The 15324-nt window shown below is 37.7% G+C and overlaps 2 protein-coding genes across 2 annotated transcripts; one reads left to right on the forward strand and one right to left on the reverse strand.

The window, feature by feature from the left end:
* Positions 1-1106: 1106 nt before the first annotated feature.
* LOC121996383 (ras-related protein RABH1e) lies at positions 1107-7216 on the forward strand. Its single transcript, XM_042550345.1, has 6 exons — positions 1107-1313; positions 1639-1709; positions 2508-2596; positions 6256-6367; positions 6588-6678; positions 6758-7216. Exons 1-6 carry the CDS (start codon positions 1197-1199, stop codon positions 6899-6901), a joined length of 624 nt encoding a protein of 207 aa, XP_042406279.1. The 5' UTR covers positions 1107-1196; the 3' UTR covers positions 6902-7216.
* Positions 7217-7478: 262 nt separating this feature from the next.
* Positions 7479-14770, reverse strand: LOC121996384 (protein ALTERED PHOSPHATE STARVATION RESPONSE 1-like). The gene is made up of 5 exons (XM_042550346.1): positions 13219-14770; positions 13048-13125; positions 12716-12930; positions 12160-12383; positions 7479-8332 (listed from the first exon to the last, which is right to left on the reverse strand). Exons 1-5 carry the CDS (start codon positions 14204-14206, stop codon positions 7669-7671), a joined length of 2169 nt encoding a protein of 722 aa, XP_042406280.1. The 5' UTR covers positions 14207-14770; the 3' UTR covers positions 7479-7668.
* Between the last annotated feature and the right edge of the window lie 554 nt (positions 14771-15324).

Raw genomic sequence — 15324 nt, forward strand, 5'->3', positions numbered from 1 at the left:
TTTTCTTTGCTTTACTCTCTTTATGTCGTTGTTAAGTTCATCGAAACTAGTCAAGATTGCTAACGAAGAAGATAATATTTTCATCTTTTACTTTTTTCACTCTATTTTCTTTTTTGTTTTTCCCAAAAGCAAGAGTTTTCCTTTTACCTTTTCCAACAAACAATCCTTTAGAAGTAGTTATTTTTCCTCTTTGTCAAATCACAATAATAACAAGGAGTAAGTTATTCATTTCTTCTTTCATGTTTCATTAATTTAAGGAGAATTGTAAAATATAAATTTTATTTTATTAGGTTGATAATTAAGATAATTATTTAGATCAAAATAGAGGTTTCAAATATAGAAATGCTAAATATTATGAGAAATCATAGATAAGCTTTGGATCGACAAATTATTTCAATTAGAACTAAGGCTAAATATTTTGTATTGTATTATTTTTAAATTTATTGAATTGGCCTCATCTGGTTGAGAATCCTAACTATGTCACTGTAGATCACTAAAATAAATCAAGAAATACACGTAGTGGACGATCTATTATTATGATAATTCGTCAACTGAGAAAGTAAGCTTACCTTTTTAGCAAAGCTGATTACACTTACTTTAAACTTCTCTCACCGTCTATTTTTAAGTTATGTAAAAAAAAATAAATCCTAAGTTTAAGTAATTAAGAGATAGGAAGAGTTTTTTTTTTCCGAAAGAAGATGCGTATAAAAAATTGATCCATGCCCGTGTAGCAAATTTAGAAACCTTACCTTTGCTATTTTCTAAGTCGTCAATTGAGCCAAAGTCTTCAACCATGAAGGCCCAATCAATTGCTTCACCAGAAACAAGTCAACGGGAGAAATCGAAAAGGATTTTGAAGGCGGATCACGTGAGTTCCACGTGACACAGTCGTGGAAATTCCCCGCCTCCACGTTGGTTGACTCGTCGGGTCGTGCGAATGGCAGTTGGCCAAAACATACGAAGCGCAATTCTCGTCCAACCAGCCAACGACACGCACGCACAATGCGAAGTTGATAGACGCGTCGTCTCCGGAGCGGTGGGTGTCGATGTCGCCCGTTACATAACGAGGATGCTGCTTAAAAGTGGAAACCCTCCCTCGAAGAGTAGACGACTCCCTCCTCCTCCTCCTCCTCCTCCTCCTTCTCTGTCTTCTCCTTCGTTCGAATCTGCAATCCGCCCTTCCAAAGCGAGGGAGAATGGCGATGGTATCGGCTCTAGCCAAGTACAAGTTGGTGTTCTTAGGAGATCAATCGGTGGGCAAAACTAGCATCATCACTCGCTTCATGTACGACAAATTCGATATCACGTATCAGGTCCAAGAAATCCTTTTTTTTTTCCTCCTTATTTCCACTTCGTCGCATTTTGGGGATTTCGTGTTTTATACATATTACCGGTGGTGGCTTTTGAACCGGATTCGTGTTTGATTTGTTGCTGTCGTCAAAATTCAAATTGGTTTTGGGAAATTTTTTTATCTATAGATTGGGATTCTAAATGTTGTGCTTCATATATTTGGTGGTTTTCTGCTTCCAAATGGATATATGATATTTTAGTGAATATTTGACTAAGGTTCTAATAGCTTTGTGCAAACCTTCCTCTAAACCTCTAGTTTCTTACCATTATGTTACTGAATGATGACAGGCAACCATTGGAATTGATTTTCTATCCAAAACAATGTACCTAGAAGACCGTACTGTGCGTCTTCAGCTCTGGTAAGATGTTTGTCTCCTTTTTGTAACCTGCTGCAACCAATGATCCAATTGATCATATGACCATAATGTTTCTTCTTACAAGGATAATATTTATATATACATATGATTAAATTTTTTAGAATGCTATAGTTGTATCACAAATCTTGGCAGTTATAATGGACTCAGTATATTTGCCGGAATTTTCAAAGGTCAGATGGCATTTGTCCTTTCACTCCTTGTATTAATTCCCTTCTTCCTAGTGTTTTTAGAAAAAAAAAAAAAAAGGAGAAAACATATTGATGGGATTATAAGGACAACACCCAACTGAAAGAATTTTCAGTGTTTTACTTATTAAAGGATGTTTACCCTTTACATCTTGTTGCCTGCATTCTAAGTAGAAAAAGTAGTTGAGTGTTCCTCTACAATAAATAAAAGACAGTTGAACTCACTTCCCTCCCAATGCTAGGGAACAAATTTTCCAGTGATTTTCCCAGCCCTTTCTGTCAGCAGCTTGTCTTGTAGTTTTACAGATCAATCCATCAGTCTTCCTTAATAGAGTTCTTTTCTTCAAATAGGTGATTCCTTAAGATTTCAAACATCTTAGGAAACTTCAGTATGTAGCTATTTGTGATCAAGAATAATTTCAAAATTTGTTATACAATGCAGAGTAGAATGTCTACTGTATCTGAATCTATGTCTGAATATATATTCAACTAGCTATAGCTTCAGACATAAAACTGATGCATATATATCACGTTTTCCATCTCAAAACTTTTTTAGTATTTCATATTATTTAATCGTTCTAATTTAATACATCAGGGATACTGCTGGACAGGAGAGATTTAGAAGTCTTATTCCAAGCTACATTAGAGACTCTTCTGTTGCAATTATTGTTTATGATATATCTAGTAAGTAATTTATGTTCTGTCTGGTTTCATATTTTCTCAAGACTCTTGAAACTGATGTAGATTCCAAAGAAAAAATATGCTAGAATTTGAGCCAGTTTACATGGTAGATCTCATGATGTTGCCTTCCTCTCAATCAACGTTCCAAGTTGAGAACAATCTCAAACCTCAGTTGGCTAATCCTTTTACTGTCACTAATAGATAATGATTTCTTCTGTCCAATAATAATTATCAGGATCTGAGATAATCAATTTAAGTTAAACTAGAGAAAATTTTAAATCGCAATCATTGATTGTCTGGTGTCTTATTAAAGGAGCTCCCATGGTCGTGCATCCCATGCAGCAAGTCCTTGCAAGGTCATCATCTTCTTTAGCAAATATTCAGAACGTAAAGTTTCCCTAATGCCACTTAAATGAATATCATCGGTCAAAACAAGTTTTCTTTCTTGGACACAATACATTACATGAGTGTGGATACATAAATAACAATAGTACATGTCTTTTTTGTGGGCAGTTGAAGGTTGTTCGAACTCAAAAGATTATATTACAAGTAGCTAAAACAAAAATTACATCCCAAAAAACAATGATGACACTATGGTTAGGAAGCGTCCATGAGTTCAGTTCACAAAAAAGCACAATAGCAGTGAGTGTATGCCTATGGTTATGTCAAAGCATGCCTTGTAAATGAGTGAATGAAGTGCAATCATGTTGACGAGGTGTGGCACAAGAAAGCCACCTAGTAGCTCTTGATCCTATGTTGTTGGTTTTGAAGGTTGGGATTTCTTTTTCTTATGGAGAGACCACCTTGTAATTTATTTCCTCCTTGAAGCATCTGCATCAAAGCATCTAACATCATTCTGGCTTGGTTTGTTTACATATGATCCATCATGGGTTTAAATGGCTACATTTGTTAGCGAGCGAGGGTCAAGGCGGCAGCGCCCCCAAAGCAAAATTCTTTTGCACACTCATTGTATGAGTTGTTGCCATGCCCGAGACCCCGCTACCCACAAAACTTTAGTCGAGACCGTTGGCCGAAATCATATTCATAATCATATAAATCATAGTAAAATCTCATGCAATTTCTATATCACATATAAAATCTACTACAACTTAGTATATGCCTTCGCAAGTGGTTCTGATACCACTATAAGGAACTATAGCGCTAAATACGCCGAAAACCGCAGCGGAAAACAAGTTCCTTCTAGAAGATCCATACGAAGGAAAACCACATACTAAGTTTTACATGAGAGGGTTATTTATACCTTTGCTGCATGTCTTTCGCAATCTCGACAATAACGTTTTTTTAGATGCGGATCTTAACACGATCAAGTGGCCGCGCCTCTATGGTATCCACACGAACAAGCTTCGTTTGTCTCACAAACTCACAAAGTGGAGAATGAAATAACCAAAGGTTGTGCTAGCAACCCTTCTTGGAAGTTTCGACCAAGTGAAGAGAGGAGGAGGAAGCAGCGGAAGAACACCAAAAACTCATCATGAAAATGAATCCAAAAACCCCTTTTATAGATTCATGAAATTGCCTTATGCCTTAATGTCAATTGCTTTAATTGACATTAATATTTGTCTTCATCCAATGAATCCAATGCATCCAATGCATGAGCAATTCAAATTGTTCATTTTTCATCTAATGCATCCAATGCATGAGATTCAAATTGTACACTCCTCTTTCTTCATGAATTCAAATTCATGAAATCACTTAATGAGTCCAACTCATTAATAATCAATCCAATTGACTCAATGAGTCTAATTCGAATTGGACTCAATCTAATAGTTTGCTCCAATTGAGTCTAACTCAATGAGTCCAATTTGAATTAGACTTAATCCAATGATCCATCATATGAATCCATCTCCATTGACTTATTTTTTGTGTGTGTCCCAATAGGTTCTCGTAACGTTAGCAATGTCTCTAAAACTATTTTGGATACATAAACAATGAGTGACATCTAGCAAGGCATCATTGATACAACAAAAGTTTTTTTTGGATCTTGTCATTGGAACAGGAAACATGTCAATAGGAGCACAATAGCTAGTGAATCCTCTGTCAATAGTAGGAGGTGCCTTGGAAAACACTAACCATCTTCTTCCTAACATGTCTATTTGTTCTGCAAGCAAGGCAACCAGAGAAAAGATGTCTTCCTCGGGAGTTGCATCTCTGTCCTTTGCCTGCACATCTATACACATCATGCAAAAGCATGCTATCTAGAGGGAGATGGTGAATCACATCTTCCACTAGTTGAATATCCATGGTAATAGATGGTAACAAGATCTGCTAAGCTCCTTCTCAATGGCTTGTACATCCCTAATGAACAGAAAATGAGATCTCTTTGCTGCCCCCATGTTGATTTTCTGAGTCTGAAAAACTTTAATGATCAGGATATCTGACTTATTGTTCTTGGTGTAGGTAACTTTACATTTTGCAGATCATATGTAGGAGTAGAAAGGCATAAGAAAAACTTTGTGATCTGAATGCATGACTTCTTGTGCCTATTGGAGTTGCATTGTGGTTGAAGGAAGGTCTAGGCCTAGGGGAGGGGTGTTAACACGTGTGGTTCTATCAGTTGGATTTGATAGTACTATAGTAGAATTGGTTAGCGTTTTCGAGCCACACTAACAGAATGGTCAATGTGATCATCAATGTCCCTTCAAGTAAAATTATGATTTATAAAAACCCTTGGAACTCTTGTGTGTGACAGCGAGGATTGACAAAAACAAACATGGCAAAGGAGCTGACCATCTTGGTGACAACTGATAACAATTTCATGCCAAGAAAAATATTGGAGATCTCATGGAGAAATTTCTGTTTGAAGAGGTTGAATCATCACTACTTTCCAGATCAACACTACAAGGGGAGTGTAGGATTCCATTATATGGTTGTAGATACTTTCATGAATGATTAATGCGAAAGATGAAAAAATGAGAAATTGTATTATAATTTGTGTCTTCTGAAGCTTAGTACTGGAGGAAGCACCTCACCTTCTCCAAGTTGAGACATCCTCAAACGATTGTCAGTTTAAGTCATTGGCACTTGTTAATGTCAGTTAAAGAGTTCAAGAAGGAATCAGAATGATTGACTCATCCATAGTTTAAGGTTGGACTGGCTGTTCAATGGACGACAATTGGGGATGATGGGTGGCAGCACGGGCACTGATATTGTACGGTTGGTTGTGGATGAGAAGATACAAATACTGGACTTGTGGACAGAGCACTGGACTTGTGGACAGAGCACTGGACTTGTGGACAGTGATGAAGTCTGAAAATGTGTTTGCCTCAGGGTGTCTGTGTTGCTACTACAGATCGTTTGAATATGCAGGATGATAGGATGCCAAGGTCATCTGCATGGTTTAAATTAACATTGTCTGTATCCTCATGATGGTTAAGCTGTCAATACCCAATAATAACCATTGTTCGGTTGGATGAGCAACCTTTAAGTGAAATTTGCAAGACTAATCTGGAGTTCTGTTGGTTAGGTACATTTAAATGGCTCCCCATCTTGTCTAGTTATACACAAAACATGTTGCAAAGCTATTATGTTGTTCTAACATATTCTGTGGACCAATATAAATTCATAAAAGAAATTGAATTATTATGTTGTTTTAAGAGATTTAGACTTCTGGTTTGCTAAACTCCATGCATGCCCTTTCTTAGATCGGCAATCATTCTTAAACACTTCAAGGTGGATTGAGGAAGTGCGAACAGAAAGAGGCAGTGATGTTATCATAGTTCTTGTTGGGAACAAGACAGACCTTATTGACAAAAGGTCGTTTCCTATGCTTGAATCTTTTATCCTTTTTAATGATAATTCTCATTTTTTTTCCCCATTAACAAGTACTTCTTGATGATATTGCCAAAAAGAAATTATGCTCCAAAATGATGCAAGCCTGCTTCGTCTGTAATATATTTTTGGAAAATTCCATCTTTTAATAAAAAACACATAAAGTCACTAAAATTTTGTCCCTTTGCTAACTTCTTTGCTGCAGACAAGTCTCAATGGAAGAAGGAGAAACGAAAGCTCGTGAGTCTGGCGTGATGTTTATCGAAACCAGCGCTAAGGCTGGATTCAACATCAAAGTAGGCACATCTTATTGCTTCAAATGCTCGAATTCTGTTTCCAGGATCCTAATTTCTCATTATTTGGATTCACTGACAGCCATTGTTCCGCAAAATTGCCGCTTCCCTCCCTGGGATGGAATCACTCACCTCCACCAAGCAGGAGGACATGGTTGATGTTAATTTGAAGACGACAACATCTTCAACGCAGCCACAACAGCAATCGAGTGGATGTGCATGCTAGAGATCATTCTGAAGTTGTACCATCAGCATACGGTTGAAGATGATTCAACCAAATACTTTTTCAGATGAGAATCAGCCGTAGAGTTGTTGCACCCGATCTTCCATTTTAGAATGTATTGTTTGGCATTTGTTTGAGTTTGTCATTGGATGTCTGGTGTGCATAGTTAAGAGTTCCTTCCAATTCTTGTTTCCCTTTGATTACAAGCATGCTTGCTGCTAGATTTAAATTACAAATGTTGATTTACTTGGCAATTTTTCCCCCTTTGTATAATAATGCACAATTCAAGTATATGTGAAAAATTAAAGATGAGTTTAATCACTTGATAATCACAATTCAAAGTGGAGCTTGACCTTGGCTTTTATGAATAAAATATAATGTTCTATATGATAACACTTCTATTTTTGATGGAATCACTGTCTTTGATCCAAAAACCTGATTAAAGGTGATTCACCTATTGATGTTTTTGGGATGGTCTTATGAAGGATTTATAACTACAACATCTTAACTGTTTTATAGTTGAATGTGTTCTTCGACAAGTTTCATCTCAAAGATCGAAAAGAAAGTCACAATCTGATCATAAACCAAAGGCCACCAACAGTTCATCCCAAATTAGCAAAATCCTCAAACTTAGTAAAATCACATAAGAGCATCAGACTGGCTGAACCAACAAAAGAATTTGCAGTTCCTCATTTACAACCATAGATTTTCGACATGCATAGCAAAAACATAGACTGATAAGCAATAATAATTATGTTACAGAGGAGAATCTAAAGCAGGTACCTCATCCCAGCATTTGAATAAGCAATGCACGCTATCTCGTTACTCTGCTTAACATCTTCGTAAACTTTCAGGGCGGCCTCTGAGAACTTTGTCAGCCTATCAAATACACATGTTAAACTTGTTTGCAAGCCATCCAAGTTTAAATGTCTTTTGCAACTAGCTTCTCCCTTGCTATCGGGTTCTCCTATTTTTTCCGGTTCATCGGGTACTTTCCCTGTTTTATTATCTTCTACTTGATGCTCTAGTGCATCGTGAATAACCAACACAGTGCCCTTGATTGAGTCGAGGAGTTCTTCAGTAGGAATTGAGTTGAGCCCTGAAAGCCAATCACTGAGAACTACAAATATCGGAGGAGAAATGGCTTGACGAGGTGGAAAAAGTGGCTTCTTCCTTCCCTTTCTGCGTTCCTGAGGTTGCAAAATACATTTTTGAAGCCAGCCATTGAGTGCTTCCACATAGGACTTATGAGCGTCGACCCAATTCGCAAAGCGAGAGCTGAAGTATTCAAGTTCACGTTCTAGGTGGACTAAAGCCTGCTTGTAAACTTCACTTCGTGTTGCAACTGCCGATGTCTTTGCATAGTAAGCTAATGATATTTTAATGAATTGAGTATGATGGCTCTCGAGCATTGCTTTCCACATTCTTATCAGCCTGAAACATACTGTTAGTTTTAAACTATGTGATTGCAAAATGACATGAAACAGAACAAAGATAGGTTTGGATATAGTGTATCGGTTGAGATTCTCTTCTATGTCATGTGTTAGGACCTATGTCTAATTATCTCATAGGAGGTATACTTGTAATGTTCCACAATATGGATAACATATATAAGATAGTGGAGCTACCTAGGGTTATTCTATGAGGAATAATTCCCACGAACTAATATGGCATCAAAGCCATCATTCTTCCACGCATAGTCTTTCTTCTGCACCAATTATTGGCAATATATCTCCCTCCAGGTCAGCCAAACACCTCTTTCTTTATCTCCTTGTTCTGGTTGTCATTCCCACACACCATCCCCAATTGCATCTCCTCCTAGCATTGTTGGCGCTGCATCTCTTCCACAAGCATTAGCACACCAGCACGTCACTTCCTAAGCTGTGACACTATTCGCATCTCTTCCACAGGCTCAGGTGCTACTGATCCTCATAGGCGAAAATCGCCTACAATTCTTCCAAAGCCCTAACTTGACAGTCCAAAGCTTCTCCACTTGTCTCATCTCTTGTTCCATTACAGATCAAGCAACAAAACCATGTTCCCATCTCCACTTGGTCAGTGCACAAAGTTCCCATCTCAATAATGCTTCCTCCATATCTCATTGAATAACACCATCTCCAAGAAAGTCCTCTATGTCAAGCTCATCCTCATTGACATCCCCATTGCCTTGGGTTGGATAACACCTCTAAGGAACCATGATAGTTAGAGAAGTTAAATGGAAAGACTATCCTTACCTACTAATTTTTTAGGTGAATCATTCCAAAATAACTTGCGAACCTAAATTAAATTCGACTAAAGCTCAAACAAAAATATTTTATTTCCAAGCATAGAGTTTACAATCAACTCACACGTCAATAATTTATTCAGTTCAGGTTCACCTCTAATCGACTAGAGATCCACTATCAACTAAGACCCGAAACTTGTTGTTCCCTAGTCAAATGCTCCTTACTAACCACCACATCATTTCATAATGATAATCCACAAGTCTACTCATAATATCTTATAGTTGTATCTTCCAATCTTCAAAGCCATTGATACTTGCACCTTTAAGTCCACCTCACTAAGCCTTTAGTTCGGATGCACCAACCTTCCAAACTTGTTTCAAGTCATCCTTTGCCTTACTTTCTAGTTTTCTTCATTTTGATACTTTAAAGCCATCAAACCACCAACTAGTCCATGCTCCCAATGCTCCTCTACTAAAGTCCACCTCATTAGCAATTCCTCGGATGCACCAAGCCCTCTAAAGCTTAATCCATGTCATCTTTCATTGATTCGAAACCATCTCGTTCTAGATCTCTAAGCCATCGAGCATATATACTTGACCATATCAAATAATCTTCATCACAATTTATTGAGTCACAAACTTTCCAAGCTCCAAGTGTAGCCTGCCAAGCTCTTGGTTAAACTCGACAACTTGGGGCATTATAGCATCTAACAATCTCCCTATCCATGTGTAACTTGCCAAACACTTTCACACTCGATGCATATATCATAAGATAAACCTAATTCAAACTCTTTGTCAACCATATCAAAACAACCAGGTTGAACTTGACCACCTGAAGCATTATTGCACCAACGCATCATACTAAACAAGACTAATAGTTCAGACCACTCAAGCCATGTAGGACCAAATTGTGGTGCAACTTCATGCCCTCTTGTGATAGTTTATTAATCCTAGACTGATGAGTATTTTCCAGTGTGATCTCTCATGTAATGAGGCTTAAACACAAGCTCAAGCATTGTATATGGGTGATATCTCTCAAGCTTATGATGTGATTGGTAGTCTGTTCCAATTATGCCAGAGTGACACTGAGATAACCTCCCACATAGGCCCTTTCAAACTATAGCCAACAATCTTAAAGACATATTCCTAATCACATCAGGTGTTTGAAACATGCAAGACTGCTTTGATAGAGTACTCATGGTTATGTCTCTTATTGAATACAACCTAAACTAAAACCAATGAGATCTCATATTCTGAGTGAAATCCTTCATTCCTCCTCTCTTTTACGTTTACATGCGGAGGTTGTGAGCCTCTATGACAGCTTCGCCATAGTCTGATCTTACTATAAACCATTCTGCTTTAGTTGTTGATCCATCCTTTGTAGGGGCAAGTAAGGGGAAGGGGGTTGAGAAGGTCAACAAAGGGGTAGAGGTGATTGGTCTGGAAATCAAAATAAATCCAAGTGTACCTACTGTAGCAAATTTGAACATGTCGAAGCCTTGTTATGCTCATCGTGGATTCTCTATGCATGTGTGGCTCTGTCTGCTATTATGCCCATTGTTGTGGTGGTTCCTTAGCCCCCACAAACTCCACTGTTACAATTCTAATCAAGGAGTACTCTCGAGTCATTTAGTTTTAAGCGATTGCACATGGATCATCCCTGCATGCAACTTCTCTTGTTCATGGAGGTACACTATTTGCTTGCATGACCTATTGCTTTTGAATCATCCACTTGAATCCTAGATTCAGTGGCCTCTGAGCATATTTCTAGAAATGTGTTTTCCTTCTCTTTAGATCCATAGTTGTCTTGGTCATCATGCTCTTCAACATTTGAAGCTTATGGTTCCTAGTCTTTTGAGTCTTCAAACTTTTGTGTGCAAGTGATTTTGGTTAGGTAAACATGTTACGTCATCTTTTTCCCCTAGTGTTCTTAAGTGTTTCTACACCCTTTGCTTTAGTTCATTCACGTACTTAGGCGCCCAGTCATGTCAACTTTACTTATGGTTTCAAATACTATGTAACCTTTATTGATGAAAATTGTTATTCCATAATGTTAATCTAAGAAGATTGTGTCATCTAATTGGTGACAAAAAAAAGATCCTTTTGGGATCATAGATTAGTATTAACACAAAATGATATAATAACGACACGTGCATTATTAATATAGACAAAGTCAGCACATGAGTTTTCAATTTTTTTTGCTGTTACTATAGTGTATATAGTGAAAGTCATCTATTAACGGAAATAAGAAATTACGTGGGGTCCAATAATCTTATTAAATGAACCAAAAGGATTGAAAGAGAAAAAAATATTTGCATCTTCTCCTAGCACGAAAATGGAGAGAACCTTTTTTTGTTATACCATTGGGGGTGCTAGAGAGAGTTTAAAACTCTTCACCAACTCCTCTTCTTCACTACTCATGTGGAGCCCAAATTGGTCGTTGTTGTGGCAAAGGTGCCATATTCACCAAGATTTCACATTAGGACATATCTTTAAAACTATTTTCATGATAAAAAATTGAATATTGTTTTTGGTATAGCATTGTAGGAATTAATTGACACAAGCAACTCGAGTTAAAATTTGCTTTCTAATAAAAAGTCTTGATCAAAGTGCCCAGCAAGATGACTCGCTAAAGCAAAATCTGCTCACATTATACCTTTATTATTTAGCTGTAATTAAATCATATTATGCAAGCACCACAAATTTATATGTACCCCTGATTAAATCATATTAAGTAAAAAACCTCAAGTTTCAATCGAGCACCTCAGTTCTTGATTTCATTATCTAGATTTGTCTTGACTTAATTCCTTGATTTTAATTTAATCTATTTTTACTCACTTAATCTCACTTCAAGATCCACATAACATATCCGTCTCCTATGGTGATTTCCTACTGGATCCAAGATCCAAGTTAAGAAGATTGGTCCACGCCATTGTTGCAATAAACAAATAAAAGAAGCATGATGATATAGTTAAGCCAGTTTTTCACAGCATAATCATATTTAGTGTACTAAAATGAATTTTTTTTAGAAACATACCCTTGTACAAGCTCCATCAGTTGTGGATGTAATTCTTCATCTCGCATTTTCTCAATTCTTTTTGAAATTGAATCAACTGAATGAATGGCCACCCTCGATCGAGAGTGCAGGTCCTTGACAACAGTTCTGGTTTTGTCGATTAGTTTTGTGCTTAAGTCTCTGGCAATTTGATGCCTTAGTTGGTTACACTTCTGATCATACACCCGCCTGATACGTTCACTAGCCTAAAATAATAGGAAAGACTCCTGATTAAGCAAAAAGAGTAGCAGCAGTGAATAATATTGGATGCTCAATAATTAATAGGTATACTTGGTGAAACATTGAATCATGTAAATTAGGTCGTTATGACTTCCCTTCTTAGCAACAAACTCATGAAAAATAACCAAATAGTCATCATGTTAATAGATTTAGACATTTTAATGTTGGTTGTATAGACCTACATCCTCAACCTTTTTCATAGAAACCTGGGTATGAAAATAACCAAGTAAACAAGTGCCGATCAATTAATCTTGTAATTTCAATTCAAAATTGTGCCATGTAGAATTCATTAGATTACCTTGATTTCATCATATAGTTTTCGCTCCCATGCATATAGCCTTTCGAGTGTGGATGAGTGACTTCCTGAGATCATAGAAAACTCATCAACAAAATCACTACTGGTGTCTTCAGCATCATCATTTGTAGCTTTTGCAAGAGGACTTTTGGATGATGATGAGAGAGAGGAGATGGAACGGTTCCAAGTGATGATTTTCACAGCATTCTGGTTAGAACCTAAGTAACCCATCAAGTTTGAAGCAATATGGTAAACTATCAGTAAAGTGGATGCTAGGACAGGTATACGAATAACAAACAATGCTAAATTGTATTAATATATTAGTTATTTCTTACCTCCCTGCTTCTGGGAAGTTTCTCCTGTACAACAAACCTGGTTTAATATCACCAGAACTTGGTAAGCATGAGGTCTACCTGTGGAACCAGGAATTTCATGAAGACAAGAAGAGATATTAGGAATGCAGTAAAAATAATCGAAAACAAGTTACACAGAATTTATAGTTTCACCTATTGTCTCAGTAGAGATGCCAAGCCTGATCTTCTTCGTCTCAAGCATCCTTGAAACCTCATCACCAGCTTCAGCAGCACGAAGAAATCGGTTCTCAATGTCCCTCATACTGGACACAAAATCTTTAGCTCGATGTGTAATGAACTCAGAAAAGTCCTCCCTTTCTGGGCATAGTTCTTTAGGCAGAGTTGCATTCTTTACAGTTGACCCACGTGGATCAGATCCAGCAATCGTAACTATAGCATCAACTGACCCACTGAAAGCAGACCTCGTTCCACTATCCTTATGACTCTTTTCCTCTATCAAGCCTGTGGACTGGGGTTCTTGATTTGTTATCTCCAAGTAAGATTTGTCCATTGTCTTCTTTTTGTAGATATCAAGTCCCTCTTCTTTGAAAGGAATGACTTCTTCCACCTCCTTTATCTGTCTCAAACCTATCATCCTATTAACTTCCAAGCTCTGATGGGATTCTGCAGTTGGCGCACTGACTTTGCCAGTGACCCCTGCAGGACCAAAGAAATCCCATGATGAATAGATATCAAGAGGCGGTGGCGGTGGAGGTGGGAGGGGGAAAGTAAGAGAATCTTCTTCGGAAAAATGAGTTGCTGATTGATGATCAAGTGTCACACTTACGGAAGAGACCCCTGTTGCCCTCATATAGCTCATATTGGCAGCTGTAGGCGTCAATGGACTTGCACTTAATGGGGAACCAACACACTCTACAAGCCCCGAAGGCGATGGTGATGCATACGAGGAATGAGATGGAGATTTCTCGACTTCAGAAGTAGACAGTGATGATTCGAGCAAAAGGTCGGCCTCTGCAAACTTCCTGAGGCCAGCCCCAACATTGCGAAGAGATTGGATGTACGAGAGGTGGGCTGCCGATAGAGCATACCTTGAATCAATGGCCAGCTTTGTGTGTTCTATGCGATCTTTGCAGAGAAGCAAAACGCCATTTTTAGATGGTTTGGATGCAGAAGTACCCATCTGGCTTTGAGATCCACAAAAGCGATGAAGGAAACAAAACCCTACTCAGATAAAACCCCTTGCGTTTCTCATCCACACTTCTAATCTCATATTAAGAGCAAAAATTCTTTCCGTTAACAGCAAAATCCAACCCTAGCACGCGACTTCCTAGCCACAAATAGTATCTTTTTTGTTGCAAAAAATCCGCATTGCTCGAATTAGCAAAGAATACGCAAGACCGAACCTTTCAGCCGTAGGCACCGAGCCCAAGTAAAATGCACTCTCCTGCGCAAGTTCTTGCCCCAATCATCACTCTCCCCTTGCCAAATTCCGGCCTTTCCTCCCAAAATCTCGACTTGGCATGAGGACCCGGCGTTGCGCTACGAAACAGGACCTCTGGTGGCTGAGTGATCTCGCTGGAGCTGGTGCTTTGGACGGAAGCCTGCTCAAGTTCATCAGCAACACCTCGACACTCCTTTCCTCTTCGCACCGTGCGCGAGGAGGAAGAGGACGAGGTGGTACGCCGCTCGGCTGACGTGTGAGATTGAGAGAGAGAACGGGGAAATGAGAAAAGCAGAGAATTGTCACAGGAAGGAAAGAGAAAGACATGGCTTCGTGTCACGTGAAGTCCAAACGCAGCAAAATTTATTATTATTTAATTCTTATTCTTATTCTTATTATTATTATTATTATTATTATTATTATTATTCCCGTTCAGCTGCCCTTTAGGGATACATAAATATTATTTTAAAAATATTATTTGGTGGACCCTTTGGCACCCTGTTGGATTTTAAAAATATTAATTGGCGGACCTTTTGCAACACATTAATGAAGTTAATGATAAAGATGCATTCTCGCAATTACTAGCTTTCTACCAAACCTTTCAAGAAAAAAAAACATCAGATACTAGATAAAAAAAATATAAATATTTACAAAAAAATATTTAAAAATTTATAATAGTTAAAAACTTCAATTCTTATAGTCCAAACTCATGTACATGAACAAAAATACCTTTAATTTTAAAAGATACTAATATTCTATTCAAAGTATTTAAAAATTTATAATAGTTAAAAACTTTAATTTTAAAAGTCCAAACTCATTACAAATTAATTTGCACTTTAAAAATCAAATAAAATAAT

Source organism: Zingiber officinale, chromosome 6A, assembly GCF_018446385.1.
Source record: "Zingiber officinale cultivar Zhangliang chromosome 6A, Zo_v1.1, whole genome shotgun sequence".
Taxonomy (NCBI): domain Eukaryota; kingdom Viridiplantae; phylum Streptophyta; class Magnoliopsida; order Zingiberales; family Zingiberaceae; genus Zingiber; species Zingiber officinale.